The following is a 13,917-nucleotide window of genomic DNA, read 5'->3' as shown; positions in this document are numbered from 1 at the left end:
ATTAATCAGTTGATGAAAAAATATTAAGTCATTATTAACACGCCTTTGATGAAGAGATTGCATTTAAAGAAGCAGAATACGATGTTCATAGGGACGCAGATCATAAGGATCATCCCAAGGGCAAAGGGCAAAGCGAATAAAATTATGTTGAATTGATTCAATACGTTTTCTATAAATTTCGTAATAGGGTGTCCATACCTGCGAAGCATATTCAAGATGAGGACGAACATGACAATTGTACAAAGAAAGAGTAACATAGGGATCATTGAATTCCTTTGCCCAGCGTTTTATAAAACCAAGCATAGAATTTGCCTTATTAACAATAAAATTAATCTGATGTGTAAACTGTAAGTTGGAACAGATATAAACCCTAAATCTTTAAATGTAGAGACACGACAAAGTTTTTGCTATTTTATACAATAATCAAATATACTACCGATTCGTTTTTTAGTATGAGTTATCGTCTGGCATTTTAAAGGGTTGAGGGTAAGGCTACTTTTGCCACACCAAAAAGTGAAACTATCAATGTTGGCTTGTAAAAGGATACGATCTTGGGTGGACTATATTATCTTAAAAATTTGCATGTCATCAGAAAAAATAAGAACTTCACTTGACCGTAGACATGACGAGATTGAGCAACAAAAGGATCATATTGACAATTTCTAAATTGTACTTCAAAGGATCTGTTTTCAAGGTATGATATGATCCAAGCTAAGAAAAATGGTGGAAAACCAAGAGCTTTGAGCTTAAATAAAATAATTCCGTGGCTAATGGTCAAAAACCTTAGAAAAGTCACTGTATATACACAGTCAACTTCATAACCTTGTTTTAAAGCGTTTAAACATATGTTTGAGAAAGTGAGGAGATTTGTAACGGTTGATTTTTCTCACAAAACCATGTTACTGTTCGCAAATGAGATTTTTACTAAAAAATGCTACACTTTCACTAACGACTTGTTCAAACGATTTAGGAATGAAAGAAAGCCTTGCAATGGGCCTGAATTTTGTTATATCCGCCTTGTTACCTTTCTTGCAAATTGGTGTTAGAAATGACTTTTTCCATATACTGAAATTTGTGTGTCACAATACCTATACGTCGTAATTTATGTTCCGCCAAAAGTGTCGAAAACCGCTTTTTGGTGACTATCTCCGTTTTTAAAGGTCCAATGTCTTTTACAGCTCTATCAACATTGTTAAGCATACAGTTTTGTAAAATGTTTCCCACAATTATTTTTTTAATACTAAGCTATTTGTCAAATTTTCCACCTGAAAAGAACAGCATCCATTTTGTTTGTTTTCAATCAATGTTGAAAGTATATAAGTAAAATTTATTCTCCATATCTTACGGCCTTGTCATTGGAAAATTAATTGGAAAGTTTTTAAGATTGTACCTTTGTTTTCCCCAAACAAAATGTAAATCTAACTGCAGGAACACGTTTATGACAATATTTTTAAATTCTACGTTTGTCACTTAAATTTAAAACAATAAATTAATCTTATTAATGGCTTTCGTTACTTTTTAATTGTTGTTTAATTCAGAAACCATGTCGATTTTTTACTGATAGTTTTCCAATTGTTTGGTTTATTGCTGATTTTTATTTTGAAAATCAAATAGCAGCATATTTAAAACTTGTGCCAATTCCAAATATCTATTGGTCTATTCTGCTAACCCAAATGTTTCTACAAAAACAATTTAATAAATTTTTTTCCCTTCGGAATAAATATAAAACTTGTAGTATTACAAAAAAAATCGTTTATTTAAACATAATTCAGTAATATTTTTTTATCAAATATTACATTATATTTTATTTTAATTTGTTTGTTTTTCTTAAACTCGTTGAGTTTTACATTTGATTTATTTTTTTATTTTAGTTTTATCTAACACTTAAATCTATAATTTGTTTTTAGTTTCATAAGGATGTAGAATATAATTTTTCTTGGTAATTTATACAAATTATCATATTTAAAATTTACAAAATTGCCATTTAAAAGAACTCGTTTAAAAATAAAACTTGACAAAAAGGCGGATAAATGATTATGAAATATAAGCTGAGCAATGATAATTATTTTGTTTTGTTCAAAAGAAAGTCAGGAACTGTTATTTTTTTTTTCAATTTAAGAATTGTTTCTTTTACAAAACTAAATAACAACAGAATGATATTTTTGTTTTTCAAAGTTACAAGTTCAAATACAAAACAAATGTATTTTTTTTTGTCACAATGTTCGAATACTTCCAAAGAAGGCTTTAACGAACTGTCACATTTCGACTTCGAAAATTTGTTTCTAAACATTTTAATCGTTTGTTTTTATTTTTTCTTTGTTATATTAATTAATTAAAATTACTTTTGAATCTAGACGATCGGCTGATTAATAAGATTCAATGAATTAGTTTTCTTATTACTAATTATCGTTGAGGGATGATCATCATCGTTGATGGTGTTTTTTTTGTAAGGGGTGCTTTCAGATTCCTCTTCTTCTTCTTCTTCCTTTTCCTCCTCATCGTCATCTTCATCTTCTTCGTCGTCGTCATCATCATCATCTTCATCTTCATCGTCGGCTTCTCCATGAAGATGACCATTGGGCGATGTCATTGGTCTTGGTGGAGGTGGTGGCGGAGACTCGCGTTCTTCATTCTCTTCATAAATCACATCACAATTGGTAGGAATTGTTTTTGGTGGGGGCTTTCGCACCTGAGACTTCTTCTTTCCGCCGGCTCCACCTTGAAGTTCTTCCAATTGAATTTGCATTTCCCGTAAGCGATCGGTCAATGCGAAGATATCTCGTTCCTGAGCCTCACAACGGCTGCGTAGCTCGGCGATTTCTCGAAGATCTTCCTGTCGTGGATCTCGACGTTCGTAGCGCATTCGCATTTCTTCGAATCTAAATATAATTTAAAAAATTCGAAATTTTAGTATAGTTTTCATGAAAAAAGGAAGATTCTGAGAATATTTAAGAAAGGAAGCTGCATTTTGCACAAAATATCTAAAAAAGCTCATTCACAAACAAATTTTTTTAAATTACAACAAATTTTACTTACAAATTGGTTAAACATCTGCATTTTCGATGCAATTGTTCAATTTCATTCGCATTGTTCATATCGCGTTTATCAAGTGATGCTTTTTCGCTGTCATACATTAATTTAAGATCCTTGAGGTTGTGCTGATGACGCGTCTCAGCATCGCTGGTTGTTGTTAATAATTTTTTGTTTTTTTTTTACGTTTATTTAAGTTTGATTTTGTTTTTTTTTTTTTTGTTTTTAGAGGGAAGAAAAGGGAAGAAATTAAACAAAATAATAATTTTTAAGGCTTTTAAGCGTGGTATAAAATTTTATTTTTTATTTAAGATTAATGAAAATATTTGTCAGTATAAAAACAAAAAAATTATAATAAAAGGAAAACAAATCAAATTATTTGGTTGCATATCAAGCGGGTATGAAAATAAGTTATACTACAAAAACAAAACATATTTTGAATGAATAGAAATAGCATTTAAAAATAAAATGATGAACTTGATTTTGGTAAAAAGTTATGACTTATTTTCTTATTGTTTTTCGTTAAATTATTAAATTGTTTCATAAATTTGTGTAATATGTTAATTTTTTAAGTTAAAAATTAATGTATTAACACTTTTACAAAGTTAGTCTTATTTCGCTTCATATTAAACTTCTTTTGAAACAAATGAAAATAGAGTTAGAGTTTTCCAATAAGTTATTTCATTTTGAATTACTCGTTTTTTGAGTATATGGCACTTTTGTCATTTTACAAGTAAAAACAAATGACATCGCAATAAAATTGTGAATGTTTTGCAGTCACAGTTCGCAAAACTTAACCACTTTTTGGTCGTTGTGAAAGTACTTCTCTACCTGAAATAGTTAAACTGGTGGACAAAATTTGAGATACAAATATCGAGTAGTGTGAGTAAAGTTGAAGAAAATTCTTGTGTGTAGATTTCACGTCAATATATTTAATAAGGCATAAACCACATTTTGTATAAAGTCTAAGATTTCTTTAGAGGTGTTTAATCGTCGTATTAAGACTTCATAGTTGAATTGTTTGTCAACTTTTTTAAATCGGTTTACACTCATTCAACATTTAAAACAGTGAAATGAACAAATAATAAGTAGGATATTGTCTCGATGCAATTTAATATTGCATAATTTAATTCCGAATTGAAATCACTTCAGTCAAATCATAGTTCTAGTCCAGGAAGTTTTCCTTCCGTAATGTTAAAATATTGTTGTGATTCCATCTGTACTTCTCTACTTAGCATATTCAAGAAGTCACTCCAAGAAGTTTTTTTTCTTGAAGAATGGAAACATTCCTACTTGGTACCAATTCATAAATCATCAAATATTTGCAAACTCTCTTTAATTCCCAAATTGGTTAAAAGTATAGGGAAAACTAAGCTTGATTTTTCTTACAAGCCTTTGATTCTGTGAACCACAAAACTCCTCTTGAGATTTTTGGTTTTTATTCTCACTTTCTTCGTTGGTTATCATCATATTTATCTTTTAGAACAAAAGTTAAAATTGGAGATACATACTTAAAAGAAATTGAGTATTAATTAGGTGTTTCCCAAGGTAGCCACCTGGGTCCGCTCCTTTTCATAATGTTTGTTAGTAATATTATCTCGATCTTTAAGTACCGTGAATGTCAATAATATGTGAACTATCTAAAAATGTTTTTTTTTTCAAAATTTCAAATTTGTATGATTGTCAACTTAATGTAATCTGACATTGATTCCCTTTTCAATTGGTATGACATCAATAGCCTCAAGTTTAATATCAAAAAATGTAACACGATCTCTTTTCTATAAGACCAATTCGATAATAGGTTTTATAAAACGTAATAGAAAAGATTTACTTTCTATTCTTTCTATTTATAAAGTTTATTCGGATCGAATTAAGAAAATTCAAAGAGGATTCACGAAATGTATACTATATACATATAATATGGTTTGGAAATTTAGCCCTAGTTATGAGGCTAGATGCCAATTACTTGGAATCAAGAGGAAAAATTCATAGTACAGTGCTTATAAGAGACTTACTATACTTCCGTATCAAATGTCCATTGCATGTTCCCGCTAGGTCTATGAAGCTAGAGCCTTGTTATTCCAAAGTACTCGCACTACAAGATCAAGATCTATTTTATATTACTTAAATATTATCTTCAAATAATGATTTTTTAAGTGTTGATCGTAATAAATTTATTTAACTAATGTAGTCTATTTATTTGCTTTTAAGTTTGGGCTTGGAGTGCGTGAATCTATTAGCTGTAATATCTATGTATATATATAAAAATCAATGCCACTTTTCGTTGTAACGTAACTCAACAATGCCTGTACCGATTTGGACAATTTTGGTCTTGAATTATTCGTGGAAAGCCAGAGAAGGTTTGTACTTTGAGGAAATTTAAAACGAATCTTGAAAAGGTGTAAAATCAACATCTTTCTATGCTCCCATATACAAACAATTTGTACTAATAATTAAAGAAATCCTGATTTGTTCATTACCTTGGAAATGTACAACGAAGCTGTAATAAAAATTGAAGATATGTGTCTAACGATTGTAAATAAAGCATTAGCACAATTGGGTGTGACCGCACCAAATCTTAAAAAACTTGATTTTTTTCATCGTGAATTGCTACGTGAGCAGGAGTTCAATTCTAATGATTTACGTTTATTTGTACGATTGAATATAACCAAATTGAATATTTAACAAAAACATGTGTATGACACAATCATGAAAGCCGTTTCCAATAATAAAGGTGGATTATATTTCCTGTTCTATCATTGATTTTAGCGACTATTTGGTCGGAACAGAAAATTGAATAGGCACTTGCATCTTCGGGAATTGCTGCTACATTATTAGAAACTATAACTTGCGATATTTCGAGAAATTCTGCTATGAAAAAAGTTCTGCGATTAACGTCAATTATTTTATGGGATGAGTGCACAATCGAACAATACAAGATTTACGCGGTAATCAAGAGCTGTTTTGGTGATGCTCTGATATTGCTGTCAGGGGACTTTCGTCAAACATTGCCTGTCATTCCTCGATCAACCTACTGATGAAATAAATGCCTGTTTGAAGACATCACTTCTTTGGAGATATGTACGAAAATTGACTCTGAACATTAATATGCGTATTCACCTACATAATGATGTAACTGCCCATGAGATATTAAAACAATTGGATGGAAAAATACCAATCGACAGTACCAACGGATTGATCAATTTACCGAACAATTTTTGTACAATTACGCAATCTATAGATGAGTTGACTTAATGTTATTTTCCGAATATTCTTCAGAATTACAGAAATCATAATTGGTTGAGAGAACGCACCATTTTAGCACCGAAAAACGTTCATATCAATGCCATTAATTTTTAAATTCAAGCGAAACTGCCAGGTGTAGTCACTTCATATAAATCAATTGACATAGTTATGAATCAAGATGAGGCAAAGAATTATCCAATTGAATTTTTAAACTCATTGGAACCGGCTGGTATTGCTTGAATCTGAAAATTGGTTCTTTGATTATATTATTGCGAAACATTAATCCACCAAAATTGTGTAATGGCACCAGATTTGCATTGAAAAAGTTATTGCCAAATTTGATTGAAGCTACAATCTTAACTGGTAAACCAAAAGGAGAAGTGTGTTTAATACCGAGTATGCCTATGATTCCAACTGATATACCATTTGAATTCAAAAGATTACAATATCCTGTGCGTTTATCATTAGCGATGTTCATAAATAAGGCCCAAGGGCAAACACTTCACTTTTGTGGTGTCAATTTGGAGAAATAATGTTTTTCACATGGCCAACTTCATGTTGCCTGTTCCAGAGTCGGTACAACCAACTATTTATTTATTCATGCTCAAAATGGAAAAACTAAAAATATTGTTTATCCAACGATAACCCATATAGTCCCACCATAGTAAGAGTACCCAATTCTTTTTTTTTATTAATATGCCTTATACGTAGCGAAGCCTTATAAATGAAATAAATGCAAAATAAATAAATTTATCACAAAAAATCAAGACGGTCTATCGACGACATATTTTCGTGGAACTTTTCTTGAAATACATGAAAACGATCCGTACTTTTATTGGAAAATAATTTCCACTGATGAGGAAATATTTTCCATGGATATTACTTCAAAAAAACAGAATTATTGCAATTGGGGCTTAAAAAATCCAAGAATGATTGTTGAAAATCCTCTCGAACCTTAATTTATTACTGTTTTGTATTATTTTTTTCGGATAGGGTTGGCGGGGTCATTTTCAACTATTACTGAGAATAGATTGAGCTACCGAGCTAAGACTGGTGATTTGTCGTGGCCTGAATTAAGAGATATTGATGTAGACAACGTTTATCAACATAACTATCGTGATTTCCCAAGAAACGTTTCATGACTGTGTTATTTCATGAAGAGGTATTATAATAATCGGTCCACCAAAATCTTTTAATTTAACATATCAAGATTTTTATTTATGGAACTACATGAAGAATAAAGTTCAAGTCGATGTTTGCTAATTGATTCAAGGTCATAACCAAGAATTTCGTGAAGTAATCGAAAACATACAGTAGAAAATTGCGAATTAGTCATGAAAAATTTCATGAAAATGAAATGGTGCTGCAACTAATGCCGCGGCTATAATTTAGCTGATATTAACTTAAGTTAATAATGGCATATCATTTTCTTGCTAACATAAGAAATTTCCATAAAAACCTTTTTAAAAATAATCGATTTCTTAAATATCAAAATGAAGCTTCTTATCGGAAAACCCTGTTGTTCGATATACATATGTGCTTTTTGTAGTTTTAATGAATGATGTCTGAATACAGGCAATTTAAAAAAAAAAATGAAAGTCTTAATGGATGTAATTTTTCAAATAGACAAACTATACAAATCTTTATAGGTAAGTTTAACTAAAAATTTATTGTTTTTCCATACTTTTTAAAGAAAAATCTAAAAAGCTTTTATAAAGCTTAAGATAAAGCAAAAATATAAACTTTTTGTTAATCATTGAAGTGAAATCAAAAAATTAAAAAATATGTTTTTTATCCACTTAGGTGAATGTTTTAACTAATTAATGAGTCAAATTTAATTTTATTTCTGAAGAAAGAATATAAAATATTAGGTCTTAAATTTACATTATATTTCAAAATATCATTAAAAATATTAATAAATGTTTTAAGAAAGTCCATTTTAAAAGGTGAATTTATATTTCATAAAGAATATAAATAATAAATTCACTATTTAAATATGAAAATGTAAGGTATTGAAATTAAGGTGAGCTGAAGCGTGCCCCTTTGATACAGAAACAAAATTTAATAAAAATAGGAAGCAAATAAAGTTCATCATTTAATATTAAAAAGGTATTTTCTTAAAAAATAATCCACAAAGGACACTGATTAAAATAAAAAGAATATCCTTAAAAAAAACTATTAAGTTCTCATTTCATTTTAAGTTTTTTTCAATTTAATATAAATGAAAACAACAAATGAAAATATTAAACATGCAAATGCAATACGAGCTGACATTGTCATATAAAGAGCAATTATCGATGGCATAAATAAGGGACACGCTCCCTTAGTGATCATGAATAAAGCAGAAATTGACGAAGAACCATCTGCTCGGTTCGTTCTGTTGAAAAAAAAAGAAAAAAATATACAAAAATACAAAAACAAAATAACAGAACTTACAACAACAACAAAAAAGTTCAAAATTCAAAAAACTATTTCCAAGCAAAAAATGGAAAAAATCAAAAAACTAAAGACAAAATTTGTACATAGCCAATTAAGAATTCGTTTTGATTGCGTTTTTATTTCTTTTAAGGAACATCAAAATTTCATTTGCCATGTAAACATACACAACATACGTACATAAAGATGCGAAATTTTGAAAATAATATTCTTTTTTTTGTAACAAAATTAATTTTTGTATCAAATATTTATACTTTTTTGACAAAGGCTAGCAAAAAGCATTTGCCAGTAATGTCTTTTCTAAGGGGTGTGAAAAATGAACTACTTACTGAAGGCGATCCTCAACGTCTTCGATCTTCTTTTTGTTCCGCGCTTCTAATTCATGGATCGCTTCTTCTTTTTCAGCTATCAATCTTTGCCATTGTTGCTCTGTAAAAAAAAAAAATACAAAGAAATACGTCAGTTGAAGATACATTTTAAATTTGAAAAATGGATTGAAGAAGCTTGAGTTATACTGCTAAACTCTAAGATGTATAGAACAATATTTTTCAAAACGTCAAACTAAACGGAACGGAACTTAGCGGTTCAAGGGTCCATAAGGTGTCAGTGAAGGTTTATTTCAGAAAAACGTCAAAGTCAGTTTTAATTTTCCGCCATTTGCAAAAATTAAAACATCTTTTGATTTAACACAGCAATTTTCGCACAATCTTGAATTTACTAACTAACCCATTTCCTTTTTATGCTTTTCTTGCATTTCCTGTGTTGATGTTTGCAGTTCTTTATTAAACTCATCTTGCACTTGACCCAGTCGCTCACGGAACTTTTCCTCCATTTCATTCTTTTCTGCCTCAAGTTCTTTTCGAAGGGATTCTAAAAAGATCAATTTTTTTTAAACCTTCAATTCTTGTTTAATTCATGAAGAAAACTTAAATTACCAGTTAATTGTTCTCTCTTTTCTTCCTCTCGACACATGGCCGTTTGATAGTCTCTATCAGCACGATCCAGATGCATTCTTGTTTGTAGAATAGCGTTGTCGGATTTTTCGCGTAGATTGGCATATTCTTCGTTTCGCTGTTGCAGGGATGATCGTAATTGTGCGATCTTTTATTAAAAACAATAAGAAGATCAATTAATATCTTCATAAGGTGAAATCTTATCAAGTATCCTTACCTCTGCTCTAAGTTCTTCTTCATTTGCTGTGTATCTTGATGTGAGTGCTTTCAGTTCTTCTATGTGTTCGGCTTGAAGTTTATCTAATTCTTCACGCCGTTCATCAACATACACGGACTCGAGTTCCATTTTCAGTCTTGTCATCTCTGTTCTGTAAGGTTTTCAAACAACATTTATATGAAGCATTACCAATAACACTTAAGGTCTCAAACTTACATTAATTTATTTTCCCATAAGGATGCAGCTTCATTTCGAACATCATCGATCTTTTGTAACATTTCACGTTCCTTGTCGTATAGGGCACTAATAAAAGGCGAAGTATTTGTCAGAATAATGCGTAGAAGAGACTTAGGTGAAGAGCAGCTGAGAAAGCAGAGATAAATAGCAAAAGATGCTTGCAGAGGTTAAAAAGCTGGAGAAATTGGTTTTGTTCTCGAACCAGGTGATTTGATTGGGAATAACAAAATAAGAATGATAGCTAAGCTAAAATGAGGCTTTTTAATGGACCTTTAGACTAACGAAAAATACACATTATGGACAAATGCTCTTTTCGAAAGGGGACAGGATGGGAGGAGTTGCAACTCACAATACTTCATCAAAACTTACTTATTACACTGATACTTGATTTTTCGAACGCATTCAATTTGTTCTTCTAGATTTTCGTTGGCAGTGACTAGATCCGCCTTGAGTTCTTCAATTTGTTCTCTCATAGATGTTATGGAATTTTCTTGTTCATTTGTAAGGCCACGTAATTGTTTAACTTCGGCTTCATAAGATCTCAAGTGTTCGACTTCGTGAAGTTTTTCTTCGGCTTCCTGTTGGACTCTTTCATTTTTGGCAACGGCTTCTTTGCGCAGGTGTTCGGCTTTGTCGATTTTGTCCTTACAAGATTTCTGCATTTGACGTAATTGCCATTCACAGTCACTCATAAGACTCTCCTCACGATCTATACAAAATTATTTAAATGTATAAAAAATTTCGAAGATTTAAAAGTCTTCTGAAACTCACCAGCATTTTGCGTTCGCAGACTTTCAAACTCTTTATGCCATTTTGTCTGTAATGCTTCTTGTTCTTCTTTTGCCGTCGCCAAAGCTTCTTCCAATATTCTTACCTGTTCGTCTTTTTCCTGCCTTAGTTCTTCTGAATCTTTTTGACATTGTTCAGCTTCACTTTGGGCACAAGCTAATTGTAATTGAAGTTTGCCAGCAAGACTTTTCATTTCTTTGTACCTTTCATCAAGCTCATTGTACTGCCTTTCGAGATCATCTTCAAAGACAAAACTTTTATTTTTGAAAAAGATTGTGTTGATATATTATAAAACTTACCATATTTCCTTTGTAGATCTTCTTCCGTTTCGAAACTTTTTTGTCGAAGTGTAGTTTTTTCATCCTCGAGAAGTTTAAGCTTCTTACGTACAAACTCATCTTCTTTGTGAGCAGCTCCCAATTCACCTTGAAGACCTAAATTTGCGATGGTTTACAAATTATTATTTTCTTACATGTTTTTTTTGCAAAAATTCTGACTTACGTTCAACGTTCCATGTTTTTGCTGCTAATTCTCTTTCCAAGTCGTCAATTTTTGATTGCAGTTCGGTGACTTTGGATTGAAGATTATAGATGTTCTTTTGGGCATCGTCCAGTTGAGCATTGAAGTGAGTTTCTTGATCAACTAATTCTCTCCTGTTGAAGAATCAAAAGTAAAAATGCCAATTAGTAAACTTTAATACATGTCGTTTCTTTAATTTAAAGCGCAATTTCGAGCTGAGTAAAACTTCACAGAAGTGGAATTTTACTTTGTTATTTCCATAAATCACTGTCGTAAATCTTGAAATTCTTGCTAATAAATAACAGAGTAAAATTGAACTCTCTAAATAAATGTTCTCTTTGTTAATTCTTGCTGAGATAATTAAATAATTACGTTGAAAAATACTACAGTTAACAAATCTATTAAACATTCTCTAATTTACTTGAAAACAAAATGTTTGTTGTTAGCTTCAATTATATAGTATTTAGAATTTTCTAAATATTTCAGAAAAGAAAATAATGTATCAATATATCTGTATTCGAAGTAATATTACTTAATTTAGTTTTTCAAAGACATTGCTTGTTTACAAATTAAAATTAGGAAATGATTTTAAAAGAAATACTTTAAATTCATAAAATACTCTGTGGGATATGAAGAGATTTCACTATCACTACAAAAATGAATGTTATTCTGATTTGATGCTTCGTGTAGATTACACTAACAGCAGCATTTCTTTTGATTACTCACTCTCTTCATAGATAGGGATGTACTTAAGATATTTTATTAAAATCTTTTTTTTTTAATTTCAAAATTGCTCACAAAGTTCTCATAAGTACTTCGGCACCTTCAAAAAATGGAGTCTATTAAAAGCTGTTCGGTTCTGAAAAATGATTGCAATCTTCCTGAAATAAATTGAAGAAATGGTTGGATAAGCATTTATTGGCCATATTGAAATCATGCCTAAATTTATTCCCACGAATGTGGTCTTTCCAAAACAGTATATAAAGGGTGATTTTTTAGCTATTATGTTTTTGGCTACAATGGTTTAAACGGCTGACGCACGTTTTGTGTTTTGATTCACTGTCAAACATCTTTAGATTGGTCTTTAATGTAAATATAAATCGTCTAACAAGTGAACAAGAAATGCGTGCTGTGTTAAGAAAGTTCATCGCGGGAAAAATTGTGTTCATAGACGAACCTCTTTTTTGGCTCAATGAGTATTATTTGCATGAAATAATATTCAAAAATTTAATTATATCTACCGTACTATAGATTCAAATAAATATTTCATGCATTTTTCTGAATTGTATGTGTTTTTTTTTAACTTTCTTATAGCTTTAAAAAAATCACTCTTTATAAGGAATATTGGTATACTGTTGTATATTATTTTTCCAGCAGACGAGTTTTTGAAGTTATATTTCAAAATCATTAAAATTCAACCATAAATCAGGATCATTTTGCAGAAAAGAGATTCTTATTCTCTCTTATCTCAATTTAAAATTGTTGCAGAAAATAGAGACATCAAAATAAAATCGATGAGGCATAGAACCACCAAAACGGTTTTATATTTAAGACTAGTTAGGTTTTTAACAAAATTTTCAAAGGTTGGGAATTAATGGCTTTAGTCGTTTGAAATAAATGATGAACATAATCAATAATTGACTTCAAACTTTATATTGAAAATTTGATTTAAGAATTCATTTCAGGATTTACGAGCTGGAATAATCAAGGATTAAAAATGACATACTGTTCAAAAAATATTTGCTTAAGGTCAGTTCATCAGTGGTGGATTAAATTTAAGCCCGATTTAGTAGTCAACAATTCCTTACTACAGACAGTACTTGGAATTTATTCAAAGCAATGCTCTTAACTCAAAGATTTAATAATCTACACATGAAGTTATCATTGCCAACTATTGAGTTCATCAACTTTAGATTGTCTCAACTTTAATAGATTTAAAGAAAATTGAATACATACATTTTTGTTTTCTCTCACAACTTATTTTTTTTCTGCATTTAAGAAAATTCTTTTTAAACTACGCCTACTACTACTAAAACTATCATCGACATTCGACATCGAATGTTTTTGTTTGATTCACAAATTTAAATTCTCCTTTCTAAAAGATCGTGCTTCCCCTTTTTTATATCGACGTCTATGTAAAAATAAAAATTGGCGCATCTAAAAATCTTTAAATCTGCATATCATTGTTGAAGCTAATCAATAAACAGAGGGTTTGGTGTGAGTTGTGGATTTTTGTCCATTCGATGTTAAGTTTTTTCTGAACGAGGCTAGGTATAACGTTTGGGTTAGGTAATCAGAGCTCGCCTTTATTGGTCTATGACAGTTCCATTCCCCCCTCATTTAATTCAGTAGTAATACTTGCTCTTCCAGGAATGCTTATCATTTTAACCTTAACAGAGTAAAATTGAACTCTCTAAATAAATGTTCTCTTTGTTAATTCTTGCTGAGATAATTAAATAAGTTCAATTTTGGACTTACTGTCACATGCAG

At 30.4% G+C, this 13,917-nt stretch overlaps 1 protein-coding gene across 4 annotated transcripts in view; it reads right to left on the bottom strand.

Moving 5' to 3' along the window:
• Positions 1-2,113: 2,113 nt before the first annotated feature.
• The window catches only part of LOC129940703 (putative leucine-rich repeat-containing protein DDB_G0290503), a 48,360-nt gene continuing 36,556 nt past the window's right edge, over positions 2,114-13,917 (bottom strand). Inside the window, exons 3-13 of one of the 4 annotated variants that reach the window (XM_056049132.1) lie at positions 11,410-11,561; positions 11,208-11,342; positions 10,891-11,148; positions 10,489-10,828; positions 10,099-10,245; positions 9,883-10,033; positions 9,648-9,813; positions 9,439-9,582; positions 9,042-9,141; positions 3,037-3,180; positions 2,114-2,879 (exon numbers count right to left, since the gene is read on the bottom strand). In XM_056049132.1, the coding sequence (XP_055905107.1) occupies positions 2,351-2,879; positions 3,037-3,180; positions 9,042-9,141; positions 9,439-9,582; positions 9,648-9,813; positions 9,883-10,033; positions 10,099-10,245; positions 10,489-10,828; positions 10,891-11,148; positions 11,208-11,342; positions 11,410-11,561 (2,266 nt within the window). In that variant the 3' untranslated portion in view covers positions 2,114-2,350. Of the gene's footprint in view, positions 2,880-3,036; positions 3,181-8,457; positions 8,654-9,041; positions 9,142-9,438; positions 9,583-9,647; positions 9,814-9,882; positions 10,034-10,098; positions 10,246-10,488; positions 10,829-10,890; positions 11,149-11,207; positions 11,343-11,409; positions 11,562-13,917 lie in introns of those variants that run through there. The other 3 variants (XM_056049133.1, XM_056049134.1, XM_056049135.1) reach the window with 3 other exon arrangements.

This window comes from Eupeodes corollae, chromosome 1 (genome assembly GCF_945859685.1).
Source record: "Eupeodes corollae chromosome 1, idEupCoro1.1, whole genome shotgun sequence".
Taxonomy (NCBI): Eukaryota; Metazoa; Arthropoda; class Insecta; order Diptera; family Syrphidae; genus Eupeodes; species Eupeodes corollae.
The sequence above is the reverse complement of the archived record's forward strand: the minus strand, read 5'-3'. Positions and strand labels throughout refer to the sequence as shown.